Below are 14,843 nucleotides of genomic sequence, written 5' to 3'. Positions count from 1 at the left end.
AACCTTCATCTTACTTCTGCATCTGCGCCGTCTCTTTGTTTACCGCTATCGGTCGCTGCAATTGATTTCGTCTTCTTCGCTGTAGTACCGACTAAGTTTGCCACCTGTAAGTCGTATCGATGTCCTCCATGAAGGAAATTCGCTTACAAGGCAGGCGGCCTACCTTTCGACAACGGGATCTTATCCCGTCCAATGCCAGCGCTGTATTCCAAGCAACATACAAATGCGGGTATGATGTCTCAACTCGCTTTATGCACAACTATGCGTAATGGCAGTGCGTGCTTATCGTAGACAAAGAGATGTTGGTAGCATGTCTCTCCTGAATGCATGCGTACTCTGTTGCGAGATTGCATTGCTTTAAATGACCTGCATATTGAACTTCGATATGTTTCCCCAGAACGAAGTTCGTATTTGCAGTGCTAGTAGCCGAGCAAAGTCATGCTTTTTCCATCTGTAGAAGGCGTACGCCTAGCTACTTTAGATGACCTGGACCGAATCTCGCTTGTTGCGGCTGCTGCGTTCTTTTCTTCGCCTTCTTTTCAGTTTCAACGCGTCAATTACCAGACATTTCCATCTGACACTATATCTTCCTACTTTGTTCAGTACGAGAAAGCCTTAAGAGATCCTGCATGCGTGGTGCTCGTTGCAGAAGATAATATTCAAGAAGATGAGTCTGAACACGTGTACGAAGCGTTGCGAGAGTCCTTCAAGTCGGTCCTTCCGACACGGAGAAGTATCGTAGGAGTTTGCAGTATTCAGCTCAAATCAGAATCAGCATATGTCCATCATTTCCAACCCAAAGACGTGCTTGCTGGCGTTGCTGAGCGACTGAATGTCCCTGACCTCGAAAGAGATCAAAGTACTGAAGCCGTGGAGATCTATAACGCAGTCACGCGTCCAGCAAAACTGCAGTATGCATAACTGACGTATCTAGACGCAGATTGCTGACAGCGGAGAATAGGCATCTAGAGGGCAAAATGCGCCTCTGTACTTTAGCAGTGGCACCCTGTTATTGGCGGCGAGGCCATGCAGGAAGACTCGTGAGCTATTGCACTCAGCTAGCAGATCTCGACGATGCGTTGTTGGTAGGTCTGACTGGCTCAGAGAAAGCATCTCGGCTAATATTGTCCAGGGAGTATCCGCTACGCCTTGTGGTGCCACGGTTGTTTCGAAAGCCGGGTTCCAGGAACGAGACTATGTTCGTTACACGCCCATGACGACGGCGCAATCAGGCACTATGCATACGGCTGGCTTCGAGCTTTGGTAAGACCAACAGACCGAAAGTGCGTGCAGCAGAAGCGCTGACCTCAAGTTTGTACTGCAGGATCGGGGTGCGCTTGCCCGGCGGTAGAGTTGATTCCGTCAACATCGCGACATGCTCGGAGAGTCCGACTACCTCGCAGTCAGCAACATCATCGGTGTGAGATCTTGGCAATCTGCAGCCACGTTGGGCACTGGGGCCGGGGCGTAATGTGTGGTGAGGTCGACACTAGACTCATCGGTGCGGATTATCTCGTCGGGCCTGCACTTTCCGGTCAGGCAGGCGCGAGTAAGCTTAGTAGGAGTAGACGCGCGATCGCATGGAGAAGGCGTTGAGTAAACATCTCGGAAATAATTAAACTGTCATTATACCCATCGACCCTTCCATATTGGTTGCGGATACACTCGATTGACCCTGTGACTACACCATCGGTCACGATACGCACCAGTAACCCAAAGAAGCATGCACGTAGAGCGTCGCATCATCAGGACTTGCTCTTCTTCGCCTTACCCTTGGCTGGCTTCTCTTCCTCCTCACCGTCATTCTCATCTTCGTCATACGTCTTCCGCTTTCCAGCGCCGGCAACCCTCGATGACTTCCTGGTTCCCTCTGTCCTCTCCTTGGCTTTCGCCTTAGGGGCGGCGGCCTTCTTTGGCTCAGCAGACTTTGCCGCACCCTTAGCACCAGCTTTGGCGCCAGTCTTCTTCGCACCAGTGTTGGCCTTGGGCTTCTGCGCGCTTGGAGGGGCCTCCTCTTCTGCAGCCTCTTCCTCAGCGTCGTTATTCTCCTTCTCCTCTTCGGCATCCTCCTTCTTCTCATTCTCCTTGTCGTCTTCTTCCGCAGGCTCTTCGTCTTCTGCTTTCTCAGTCTCTTCCTTCTCTTCTTTCTCTTCGGCCTTCTTCTTGCCCTTGGACTTTTGTTGTGGAGCCCCCTTCTTCGGTTCGTTCTTGCTGCCAGCCTCGTTCTCGTAGCCGCCGCCCTTCTTTTCGTACTCTTTCGAGAGCTTGCTAGCCTATACATCGCGTCAGTCTATGCACGAATCAATGCGCACTGTCGCATTCATTGAGGACATTAAGAAAGGAAGCCACACAAACTCACCTTCCATGCACTCCATTGTCCCTTGCCACCACCGTCTTTGTTGGTTTCGTTCTTCACTTCCTCCTTGACCTTCTCCCTCAACTTAGGATCCGTTGGCTTTCCTTTGCTGGATGGCCTAGGCAGAAGAACATCATAGTCAGCATTTCATTCTCAAAGATATCATAACTTCAAGCCAACAGCGACAACGCCAGCGTGTGACAATGCGCGTACTGTACGCGAACAACAAAACGGCGCATCATCACCATTGCGATCGCGGTCGCAATCGCAATCGCAACATGAGAACAACACCAAAACTACATACATTTTCAAGATCTATCACCGAAAATTAGGATGCTGGGCGGATGTGCGTAGTAGTAATAAAGCAGCTGATGTAAAAAGAGGCAGACAGGGTAACAATCCAAAGGCGCGTCGCAGTCGCGTGTCGCCAACTATGTACCTGGCAGGCTGGCACAAGCGGCAGGATTTAGCGTCTTTTTGTTTTGATACGCAGTTAGCAAGGGCCATGACATCACGACTCCTGAACATGGGCAGTCCAGCCATCTCACAACAACAATCATGCACGTGCGCAGATGCCGTGGTACCACACCCCTCTTTAGTCGTGGCTCCAGGCGCGAGGGTTCGACGCTTCCGGTTTCCAGGGGCGATATCATGCACACTATCGATTTGCTTGGCAAGAGAAATGGACTTGGGGGAAGTTTAAATCTCGTGTGGCGTAACGCTTGATTACGGGGGAGATGCGTTTGTGGAATGTGTGCGGGTGAGCGTCTGCGCGAGATTTCGACGACCCAGAAATGGGCTGCCGTGGCATCACGGGAGTTACACTCATGGTACAGCTGCTCTCGCTACCAGTCAAAACCGACCTTGGTTCCAACTCGAGGTATCTCGAGAGGCCTCTTTTGGTGGGGCATGTCCGCAGCGGATGGAGACATGCATTGGGAGAGATAACAGGATAGTAATACGGCTCGCTATGTTCATGTGTGTAGTGACAACAGGCAACCCGCTAATAACGCGACAACCAATTGTCCAAGGCGACGACGCTGCGTTCATTTCTGTTCGCTCGCTTTGCCAGTAGTCCCGTTCCCCGCCTCGCCTCGCTGCTCGTCGCGCTTAAACTTCTTATCAGCCTCTTTGACTATTCTTTCTGCCTCGCCCATGATGTCGCTGCCTACCCTCCATACTCGCAGTATTACGCCCTGTTCAGAGAGAACCTGCTCTGCATGTGCCCATCTCTGCCGCCACAACTGCTCCTTCTTTGTGCCGTACTGCTCGCCTGCAGCACCACCTAGGGTACTACCTGTGCTGGTGCGGTTAATGCCCTGCCGCGGCGCTGCAGTAGAGAATGGCTGAGATGTTTGCGCAGAGATGGCCTGAGGGCGACTATGGTAGGGTATAGAGGGTGCGTTCTGCCACGCTGACGATGCTTTGGAGCCCACGTAAGACGCTGCGCTTGCAGCTGTATCGCGGTTTCCGCGTCGAGGCGGAGGTGGAGGTGGGCCTTTGCGAACACCAGTTACATCTAGACTGGAAGCATTGGAACCGGGCTCCTCTGTGGAACGCAGTGCGGGTAGATTACTGTAGACAGACCACAACTTGTCGCGAGCCATACCAGCGTATGAATGCTGGTCCTCTGACGCCTGGCTCTGGTAGCTCATAGATGGCTTAGGTCCCACTGGAGGCTTGGAGAGTGCTGATGTGTTTGCGCTTCTTGAAGCACTGACTTGCTGTGCAAGCGGACTGGATTGAGTGACAGCCGCTGAGGTTTTTCGGGGCTTAGGTGGTTGCGGTCGCGGGTTGGAAGTGGATTGCGCATTGAATGATTCCGTCGACGGGCTCCTTAAAGCGACTGGCTTCTTAGGAGGCGGCGGCGCAGACTTCATACTCGCGTTCGAGGCGACTGATGAGCGATGTCTTTCGTTGTCGGCTTGAGTTTCACTATTGAACTTCCTCAGCGCGGGTGAATCATTTACCTCATCGTCGGAGGATAGGTCTATCAGATTGTTCGAGGAAGCTTGTTGTGATGTGGTGTGCGGAGAGGACTTCCTATTAGGCAAACTTGGACGCTTGTTGTTCTCCGCATCCATGTCACGTAATGAGGCTGCAATGGCAGCTTTCAGTTCAGGGTCGTGCTCTTCAGATGGCGGTCGAGCCTTAGTCGAAGCTGCCGAGCTACCACCACTGTTACGTTGTGTCGATGGTGTTGATGAAGAGTGGTCGCCTGGTGAGGACCCGGTGGAAGGATCAAAGAAGCCCGGGCTATCTGTCGTGGTGACGTCGCGGATGAAAACGGCGACAACTCGCCCAGGATTTTCAAGCACGAAATCGGTATAAACCTCCAGATCCGCCTCGCCACTATCTCCGATTAGGATGAAGTTTCGTTCTGGGAAGTCTCTTGCGATCTTATCCAGAGTGACCTTCTTTCTCTCTGCCACGGGCTCGAATATGCCTTGGAGCATACCGCTGTATTGCTTCAGGTGGAATGAGCCTGGTGGTAGTCCAGCTAACTCAAAGTATTTGGAGATGACAGGATATAGCTGCCAGGGCGAGTTGGAGACATAGTGGAACTTGACTCCCAGCTCCGCCATTCTGTTGTACCACTCTCTGACACCATCGATGGTGAGATCGACTAGGTCGCGGATGAAGACGTTGCGAAAGATTTCGCGAGCGCCGCTGCCAATAGCGGAGTGCTTTATTGTGTCATCAATGTCGCTGATTATGCTGATACCCTGCGAGGCAGTGACAATCACTTCCTCGGTTGCCGATAGCTTGTCTGATGCTAAGATGCGAACGTGGGTGGGTACGAAGTCCAAAGCCGCGCTCATACTGAAATGGCCTGCAGCGTCGGTGTATACGGTCCTCTGTTTCGATATGTTCTCATTGTAGAAGAAGACACTGATGGGAGTATTGGCCATGGGTATCGCTAGGAAATGTCGCAGCCGAGCCATCAACCGAGCGTTGGCTTCAGCGAGTTCTGATGGGCTCATCTCCGACGGCTGGTTCCATGACCCTCTCTTCTGCAACGGTTGAATACTGGCTTCGCTTCTCATGGAATCCTTGGATGTGCTGTGAGCGAGCTGGTGGGTCCTGCCGTTGTTCGGCCGCGTGCTGTTCCCACTCTCTGTCCGGTATAGCTGCGTGTCGTCCATGTCCTTGGCTGGCCTCTCGCTGTAAGCACCGCGTGCTGCAGCTCTTGCCTCTCTCTCGCCCCTCCGTAGAATTTCCTCGGCCTCTCTAGCTGCCATGGCTTCGTCTTGTTGGGCGTCGCGCAGGTGGGCTCGTTCGCGGAAGCCATGCCGTTGCGGACTCGTATCGCGACTACTCTCCGCGGATGAGTTGGGCGTAGCAGGTGCCTGTACGCCGACTAACTGCCGTGCCAGACCGATGAATAGCCTCTGCTTCCGTGACATCTGCCCCCTGTGTGGCGAGTATATCCAGCCGCGCACATCGACGTCGACGACCGCGTTGTCATCCTCGTAGTTGTTCCATTGCTGCTTCCAGAACTCGGCATCGCCGGCGCCGGTCGAGTCTCGAACGTCGCGCCCTTGGCCTTCCGTCTCTTGGATGGTGCCTGGCTGTGCTTCTGGCTTCCGCTTAATGTGTCGCCGGGCATAGCTGGGAAAGAGTATCATCTCCTCCCGCCCGCTTCTAACGACGGCGGCATCTGGGAATCCGCCTGGTGTATCGTCCTCGTAGTCATATTGTGCCTCCTTGCTACTCCAGTTGGAGGCATATTGCTGCGTGTACGTCTGCCGGAGTTCGTTCGCGGCCTTGAGATAGCCCGCCAGCTTCCGTCTCCGCGTGCCAGGCTCTCGCGCCTCGTAGCTCTCTTGGTACGTCATTGCTTTGTTGCCGGAAGGTGTAGTTCCCGGACGCGTGGCTATCTGCTGTCGTCGCAGCCTCGCAGCATCTTCGAGATAGCTGCGGCCGCTCAACCTCCGCGTGTAGCCTCGTAGGCGCTGAACAATACCCTGCTTCCCCTGCGCCTTGGCAGCCTGGCGGTAGACGATGTATTTGTAGATGCGGGCCTTGGCGCTGTTCTTGAGCGAGTGGAGCGTGTCGTGGCGGAACTTGGAGAGGTGAAGGCGCGCGCGTGCTCGAGTCCGGGGGAAGAGGAAGCGCAGGAGGGACGAGGGACCGTGGGCGGCGGGCTTGCGGCGGAAGGGCGATTTGGGCATTCAGCCGACTCAGCGGGCTGCAGCTGTCTGACTTTGCTGGACGAGGGATTGCGCAGGCTTCGAGGCACCCGATGCATGTTCTAGGCACTATGATGCTCCAATTCGGCTGCCGGTACGTCATGTGTGGAGGTGCCTGCGCCTCTAGTCTCAGCCACATGTCAGCTGGCCCCTGGGTCTGGCAACACGGCACCGTCTTTTGCAATTCACCATACAGCTACGCATCAAGTTTCTTGGTAGTCTTGTCTTCTCTAATTCTAGGTTCTAAATCCGCCAACCTTCAGCGCTTCGACAATGCCGCATCAACCGCCTTGCTGATATGTGGGACATCCTTCTCCAGTGCATCGATAATCTCATCCCACATCCTTGCACTCAGCTCCTTCATCTCAGGCCCTGCCAGGCTCGGTGGAGTTGGCTGAATGCTGTCCTCTTTCCAAAACCTGCCATGTACACTCTCCCCCTGCGTGGTCCCACTCAACACCATGTTCGCAGCAGAAGCCGCAGATCTCATGAACAAGAAGATGAAGAAGAACGCCAATATGTGCACGCCAGGAAAGAAGCGGTCGCGTCCCAAGTCGGTATTGACCCAACCAGGGCAGATGCTGGTAATGATCACATCGCCTGAAGATATCTCTTCGGCAAGCTTGTTCGTAGCGTACATAAGGAAGACCTTGGAGAACTTGTACTGGCTACCCTCCTTGTGGTTTTCTTCTTTATTGTAGTGCTCGAGTACGCTGGGCTTTTGCCGGACTTCTGGTGGGACAACAGCGCGTTGGTGTAGACCAGAGTTGACAAACTCCAGGACCGGAATTCTGCCAGTGTGCTGTTGAGATTCCTTCAGTTTTGGTAGAAGCAAAACGGCCAAAAGTGTTGTAGATAGTGTGTTGACCTGTATGTCCTCTTCCCATCCATATCTTGACTGTATGAACTTCACTCGCCAAGCACCAGCGTTCAACACAGCTATGTCGAGATGGTCAAGCGCGTGTGCGCGGTTGGCGAAAGCTTCTAGGCTGTCATACGACATCATATCGAGTTCCCAAACCTCCAGCTGATCATTGCGTCCGAGCCGAGCCTCCAGAGCCGATTTCGTGGATTCGCCTTTCTTCACATCGCGCGCGGCGATGATGACTTTGGCGGCACCCAATTTCGCAAACTTGAAGACTGCCTCTACGCCGATACCCGAAGTCGCACCAGTCACAATGATGTTCCTGCCAGTATAATTTTCATGGACCTCTTTTGGTGGTGTGATCCATTTACTTTTGAAGACTCTGAATATGCCAGCCATCGTGGACGAAAAGAAGGTGGATAGTCAACCGATGAGTTGAAGTGTAGCACACTGTAGCAGAGAATATATTGAGAGCTGAGTGCGATTGAAAAAAAGAACGATATGATTGGGAAACAGAGCGCAAATGCAGGAAGAAGGCTCGCCCTAAATGGAGCTCTCTTGCGGCGTAGCTCAGCTCCGATTCGTCCACGAGTGTTGTCCAGTCTCTCAGACCGCACGACACGTACTGGGTAACAAGTCGAGAATTGTGTACAGTCTAATATGAAGAACTCGAATGTCCACTGGGATTTACACGATATCGATGTTTCCTCAAGACGGCGTTGATCTGGATGCTGAGGGCTGCGCAGAAGAGCTCCTCTACTTCAGTGAACAAATGGGTATCTTTGCACGAGAATTCTTTCCCAACAACCCCGAACTTAAACAGAGGAGCTTCCCGAGGTCGTATTATGAGCGAGTATAGCTAGGCAATGAGACGTAGCGACAAATGGATAGAAGTTAGGATGATGCAAGACGTCTTTCCCATCCAGAGTTCATGACTAGCGGGGCTTGGCATACGTGAGTGGTTGGCGATTTCGGGCAGCGTCAACGACGTAAACACGCGAGTGAAGGTAGAATTGTATGCGCCGCCTCGCCATGATAGCTCCGTACCCATCGCCCCCTCGCAACCGCTAAACCAACACCACTACTCTCGCCCGACTCACTGCGCAACCTCCCACAATGGCCTACAACCAACGCCCACCACGAGGCCCCGCGGCCGCTGGAGGTGCCCCAAACATGGGCCCGGACTTCAACGCCATGCTCCAGCGCTCCATGCAGGCACCTGGACAGCTGCAACCCCCGGGCTCCGAGATTCCACGCGGGCCCTCGCCGTCTTCTGGTGAGCCACGACCCCCGCCGACACGCACAATGGCGCAGTGCTAATACCGCCCCAGGTTACGAAGGCGTATACAGTGCCACTCCACCACCACAACATGCAAACATGCTCGGTGGTGCACGAGGGCAGGCGCCGCCCCCTGTACTCCCCGTCGACCTCCCACCGCAGGCCTTCCTGACATCGGCAATGCTATTAGACATGGTGGACAGTATGGACACACCTAGCCAGGAGTCTGAGAGGACATGACGTTGACACAATTCAGAAAAGGTCGACGTGCTATTACGTGACGAGAAAGAGTACATTGGCATATTACGCTCCTACGACCAATTCGGTGCGTCCACCACCAACCCTCCCCGCGTCATCGATACCCCAGCTAACACTCTCCAGCCAACCTCGTCCTCACAGAATGCTACGAGCGAATAGCAGCCCGCAATCCCGACGCATCGCCCTCCTCCGACCTCTCCGTGCCCCGCTGGCTAATACACGACGTCAAGCTCCCCGGTGTCATGACCGTACGAGGCGAGAACGTCACCATATGCGCGACCGTCGACCTCGACCGAGAAGAACACCCCAAAGGCGCAATGTTCGCCGAAGAAGACCAAGTCCGCGCGTTGGCGGCGTCCCAAAAAGCAGAGAAGAAAGAGGCGGATTCGCGGAAAGCAAAGGCGTTGAAGCAGGCTGGTATTGAGCCTGGCTTCGGTATGCAAGGGTAGTTGGTCAGATTAGGTCTACCACGAATACAAAAGGGCAAAAACACGGGGAATAGGGAATATGAATTATGACATGGAAGCTTTGGTGGCATCGGAAAGAGACTCGTTATAGTCTCTGGCTAGCTACGCTTGGCCGTGGTTATGATATCAATGATACCAGGACACTATGTCCACCTGCGATTGGGCAACGTCTCGATTTGGGGGTTTTGGAGCGTCGACTGATCTGGCTAGAGTGATGTCTTGCTGCATTTGAAACGATATAGGCCGACTGGAGTCCGAAAATCGAACAAAGAGGGATTGTCTAAACTCTTCTCGGACTTCATGACTTGACTTCAAATAACGTGACGTTGCTGTGTGACATGGTTACGTTCATCAATGTAAGCGACAATGTGGTGGCCAGTACACGTTCAGGGAGTAGAGCGTTCCAGGTGTCAAATACTACCTAGTACTAGATTGTGTTCTGAGAACACTATACACACCCTGCCCATTTAAGTCTACGATCACTAGAGTATCTTTACGATTACATTGTCTGGCGCCATGGTGCCTACAAAACAGATACAGTCGCGACCCCCTTATTATGGGTACTTGGGAGTCTTGTGCTGCTTCACTTCAATATCAACACGCACATGAGCCATGATACTCTCAGTACCTTCAGCACGATGCGTGTCTTCGATATATGCAGCAATGGCAGCAAAGCCTAGCGCAGCTGGTAGCCAGGGCTCTCAGTACCGGATGTGTGGCATGATGCATTTTTGCGGCTCCATAGCTTCATTTGGGCATGGCAGAGCGGACGAGTTCAAGCGATGGCCCGATCGAACGGCGCCGATCGTCTGAATGAGGACTGAGGAGGACTGAGGAGGACTGCCATGGCGATTCATGTCTCGCTATGATGATAACAGACAACTCAAGACATCTATCCTCGGAAAGGCCCTGCCCCTTGTACTACGACGTGGGTGTAGCAACACATGTCCTGCAAGACACAGCATACAGCATGCATGAGGCTCCACTGTGGTACATCAAGCTGCGCCTGGCAGCTGTCCAGTCCAGCCTAACGGTATATGCTAAGCCCAGGCGGCTCGACAGCACTGCCTCATTCCAACCGAGAGTGTATATGGCCGTCGAGGCCGCGCTACCGAACGTATTCGCGTGATCGTAATGAGGTACGGGTGGAGCCGTCAATATGGGCACGGCGCGTTCGAGGTGGGTATGGTGGGTACATGTATGCAGTGAGCTGCATTCGGTGACGGACGTTGGTCCGCTGCGTTGAGGGGTCACCGAGCTGTCCGCATCGTTGCTACGACGAAGGAGCATGTCGGAGGGACAAGATCCCTCGTGTCACTCCGCTGCACTACTGTTGTGTCACAACATGAACACTGGAGTCAACATACGATGCGTTTGTGAGTTCCACTTACCGCTGATGCTGGAGAGATGCTCAGGCGGGAGGCACATAGTCACCAGTACCCAGCAATCTCGTCTCGACGGCCACGGCACTGACAAGATTTCCATGGAAGGTCCCAGCAGGCAGCTCGCGACAAGACCGTCAGACTGCACGATGCAGCTTGAACTCTGACGGGAGAGTAGGGCCGGTGTTGGACCAGGCTACGGGAAGAAGCAGCTGTCAAACGGCGGCTAGTGCTCCTTCCATTGTGGGTCTTGGCTGCTCACCAGAGTGAACGACTCTTGGGCGAACAACGGAGCTTCCTGCACAAGAACAAAACTGATTAGTACAATGGATATTCTGTACTAAGCTGCAGTGAAGCCTTTATCCGCCGTTAGTACTGTCTTGGGTGCGCGACGTATAGCGTCATCCGCAGAAGGCTCGGCTCGGTTGAGAAAGATCTGGGAAAGCCTCTTGACCTTGTTGAACCCAGTTCTCGACAGATTTGCGAGGCGCTGCAGCTCTCATTACCGGTGTTGAGATGCAGGAGGCTGAGAGACGCGGTAGAGCGATGCGGGTAGTGGCGACTGTGCCCCCTAGTTCACTCCGTGTAAGACGCGTGATAGTGGGATGCATTCCGCGTGTCGCAGTCGAATCTCGGACACTGGAAGATGTAGAGAGTACAGGAAGCCGTTGTGTATAAGAGTTTGAAGATGAGAAGTGGGTGTGGCTGCCCTTCGACATGGATGAGGCAAGTACTAGTTGCTAGGGTACCATACTTTGGAGGCAGTCACGTCGGACGTGTTCTGTCTCCAGCCCTCACGACCTTTCACCCTCTTCATCAAGCTGTCATCCGGCTTGGTATCATCATCTACGATGCCACATCCTCTAGGAACCTCCAACACGATGGCGTGGTCGTCACACAGACGTGCGGCTCCCCTCTGATGTCACAACGCTCCCGCACACGCTCCTCGGCCAGCAAGCAAGCATTGAACCTTCACGCCGCTAACCTCCTCGGGCTTACAAGCCTGGAAGTCCAGAGATGCCCGACCAACTCTGCAGGCCATGATGATCCATTACTTACGCTTCCAGCGACGGCCAGAGTTGTAACGCAGATGAACCACATCTCTCTGACGAGCGGGGTGAGCAGCTCATGAGACAGTAGGAGCATCCAACGATCGATCAGCCTAGCCGACCTCGGAAGGACACACCGATGAGCTGCCCTCAGCTGCGTCATACAAGACCGCTTCGCCCACTCGCTCCACGACTCGACGCTTAGCGACCCTTACCCTGCGACGCTGGCCCACACGACATACACAAGAATCTCTTTCTTCCATTGTTAGCAGCGAATGAGTATACCTCGTTGGAACAACAGGAGACGAAATATGGTAGCGTCCAATACTAGAATGCATTGTTCCTAGATTGAGACATGCGAAAGGGCAGCGTCGAAATGGAAACGCCAAAAGAAACCGGAGAAAATGCCATGCGCGGTCTAGAACCGTCATTGTTTCCGACTCTTTCGAGATTGGGCTGTATGCACAATGCACGGGGACGGAAAAGCCACGACGCCAAGGCCAGATGCACGCTGCGTGCCAATCAACAATGAGTAGCCAGCGTCGGGGAATTGAGACGTGTGGAAAGCTGCAGGTACATGGAAAAGCAAGCAAGAGACATTGGAAGTAGGCAAATACCGGATTGGGCAGCGCACGACACCCTCGGCACTGCCCAGGCTACGTACCAGAGCACTATACACAACTCCGAGTCGAGCCCGCTCGGTGCAGCCGCATGGAACGCTGCGGTTGTATAGTCCGATTCGCTCGACGCGATATCTCTTGCCGATACGTCTCCTCGAAGCCTCCACAACGATCGCACAAAGATAGCTTGCTGGATCCTATGGCGCTCCGTCTCCTCGTGAGGTGGTTTCGCTAGTTTGCTCTTTCCTCGCTATGCACGCCGCGCTTTGTGGTCTGGGGTATCAGGCTCGAATACCAAATATTCGTCGGGTGTTCCTGTTCTCGACTTTGAACGCGCGCTGTGAAAGACAGATTTCCTCCCGGGGGCTTGGGATTTACACATCCCGTATTGGATCGTATGGGCGAGTTTCGCTTGGTGAATACTCCGTTCGTTGTGGGCTCGATGACTGAACGCTGCTGTCTGGAGGCGATTGGGCTGTCTGGACTTGTATTGGTGACCCCGATCCTGACCCTGAGCTCGTGCCTGGCATCCCTTGTAGCATGCTGCCGGCTTCTGCAAAGTCATTTGAATCAGCTAATGTACTTGTATAGGGCGTCACCGTAGCCGACCGCTACCTCGAGTCACCAGAGTAGGGCACAAATGCACATACCATATTTCCGCTGGATGTCTCGGAGTAACTGCGACACTCGCCACTTCAGGATGATCATCTCGACAGGTGGGATACCTTCAGCACTCAGGCGGGCGTTGATCCTCTCCAGCATTTGTTCTTTCTCGTTCGCGGGGATGAGGATCCATCTTTTCCAGTCAGGGTGCGCCTCTGCAAGCTGCCTGGCCTCGTCTTTGGTTATGAACTAGTCCCGTTAGCCAAGCATACCCTTGCGACAAGAGTATACCTACGTAGAATCGGTCCCATTGTTCCTGGCTGTGGTTTGCAGCTGTTCGGGCCTCTTGGACCGTCGCATTTATCCGAATACTCATGGCGACTGGACGACCTGGGGACAACGAACGACGCTCAAAGAAAGCCTGCTAGTTTCTGGAATCACAGGAAGCAAGAGGAGCGGGAGATTTTAGGGCACCGCGGTCTACCCCCCGCTTCCGCCTAGTCTTGGCAGGATTTTGTTTTGAGGGAGGCTGAGGTGAGGAACTGTGACGGTGCTCGCAGGGCTCGGGCCTTAGAAAGTCGGAATCGGCGGTGGCTGAAATGCTTGTGCGTCATTCTCCAAAGGATGTCATTGGCAGAAAGCACCTCGAGTAAGAACGGCAATTTCTCATGTCTATTGTTTTTCCACGAACCTCCTGGCAGACGTTGGTTCTCGTGTCATATCGCCCTGGTGGTGGGCCACCGACGAAGGACGATCAGCTCTTGCTGTCAAATTTCATGCCGTACGCCCATTTGAACGTTCCAGCACGGACATTCGGTAGTCTTCGGCAACACCACGTTCAGTAATTCTAGGAACGATGCGATTGCTTTTCCAATCGCAGCCGTTCTTAACGAATATGTGTCGTACAAATACAATATAGGTCATTCAGTAATTCAGCACCAGGCGACCGGTCACGCATGGTTTCGCCTGACCAACACGAAGATTATTCAGGAGGTGCGGGATCCTTGCAATTAAGAGGCCTCTGCCGCAGCCGAGCGCGGAAAATTCGATACTGTACGCGTTCGGCCGCTATGGTCGATCAACCGTGTACGCGGACCCGGGGTCAGACTCGATAGTCCAGGTCACATTTCCGGCCCTAACCGGCCCGAGCCTCAATGTGCAGCACGTTCCAGGGCTATCCTAGAGAGCTGATGTGTGGGATGCTATACCACAACGCTTTGCTTTGCCCTCTTGTCTCAATTTTCAAAAGCCAGATCCTCAAATTTGGGCCTGAAACGCACCCCAGGGCAGACCTCTCCTTGCTTCATCTAGTACGACGTCCCTGCTCATATCCTCTTCTGGTTCCAACGGCGACACTGCGGGGCACTAACTGGAACGGCAAGTTACGCCGTGCGCTTTCGACTTCGAGTTCCCACGTCTTACGCGCCTCGCGTGGGACTGAGACATGCAACACCAGACTCGTGGTCATCGTTCCCAACGCTGCCTGTACTTTGGTTACGCCACGCGACGGCACTAGCTCAGATCTTAGTTCTGTGTACCGCTACACAAGGTCAGCTCTGCAGCCCATAAGCAAGATGCGGGTTGCACGGCATGGGAAACAATGCGCGACCGCTGCCAGATCAAGGTCGACTGCATCATCGAGCATGCGACTGTCTGTATGCATATTCCGAGTTGGAAAGGCGCCTACCGAAAAGAACCCCGACTCCGAATGGTTGTCCCACTATTGGATGACTCGCCATCTTTCACCGCCCACGTCAGGTTACTCACCGGT

The 14,843-nt window shown here is 53.8% G+C and overlaps 5 protein-coding genes across 5 annotated transcripts; 1 reads left to right on the top strand and 4 right to left on the bottom strand.

Annotated features, from left to right (window-relative positions):
• Nucleotides 1–1,745: 1,745 nt before the first annotated feature.
• On the bottom strand, nt 1,746–2,604 carry J4E92_003269 (uncharacterized protein; the record flags this gene model as incomplete). The annotated part of the gene is made up of 3 exons (XM_051494667.1): nt 1,746–2,273; nt 2,360–2,465; nt 2,570–2,604. The coding sequence occupies 3 exons, from the start codon at nt 2,602–2,604 to the stop codon at nt 1,746–1,748; spliced, it is 669 nt and encodes a 222-aa protein (XP_051354960.1).
• A 798-nt stretch (nt 2,605–3,402) lies between these two features.
• On the bottom strand, nt 3,403–6,531 carry J4E92_003268 (uncharacterized protein; the record flags this gene model as incomplete). Its single annotated transcript, XM_051494666.1, has 1 exon — nt 3,403–6,531. One exon carries the CDS (start codon nt 6,529–6,531, stop codon nt 3,403–3,405), a length of 3,129 nt encoding a protein of 1,042 aa, XP_051354959.1.
• A 277-nt stretch (nt 6,532–6,808) lies between these two features.
• On the bottom strand, nt 6,809–7,813 carry J4E92_003267 (uncharacterized protein; the record flags this gene model as incomplete). The annotated part of the gene is made up of 1 exon (XM_051494665.1): nt 6,809–7,813. One exon carries the CDS (start codon nt 7,811–7,813, stop codon nt 6,809–6,811), a length of 1,005 nt encoding a protein of 334 aa, XP_051354958.1.
• Nucleotides 7,814–8,530: 717 nt separating this feature from the next.
• J4E92_003266 (uncharacterized protein) lies at nt 8,531–9,400 on the top strand (the record flags this gene model as incomplete). The annotated part of the gene is made up of 4 exons (XM_051494664.1): nt 8,531–8,690; nt 8,746–8,895; nt 8,950–9,018; nt 9,075–9,400. The coding sequence occupies 4 exons, from the start codon at nt 8,531–8,533 to the stop codon at nt 9,398–9,400; spliced, it is 705 nt and encodes a 234-aa protein (XP_051354957.1).
• A 3,443-nt stretch (nt 9,401–12,843) lies between these two features.
• J4E92_003265 (uncharacterized protein) lies at nt 12,844–13,448 on the bottom strand (the record flags this gene model as incomplete). The annotated part of the gene is made up of 3 exons (XM_051494663.1): nt 12,844–13,022; nt 13,120–13,321; nt 13,368–13,448. The coding sequence occupies 3 exons, from the start codon at nt 13,446–13,448 to the stop codon at nt 12,844–12,846; spliced, it is 462 nt and encodes a 153-aa protein (XP_051354956.1).
• Between the last annotated feature and the right edge of the window lie 1,395 nt (nt 13,449–14,843).

Source organism: Alternaria infectoria (assembly GCF_024043175.1).
Source record: "Alternaria infectoria strain BMP 0036 chromosome Unknown scaffold_4, whole genome shotgun sequence".
NCBI lineage: Eukaryota > Fungi > Ascomycota > Dothideomycetes > Pleosporales > Pleosporaceae > Alternaria > Alternaria infectoria.
Note: the sequence above shows the minus strand (reverse complement) of the source record. Positions and strands in the feature narration are given on the sequence as shown.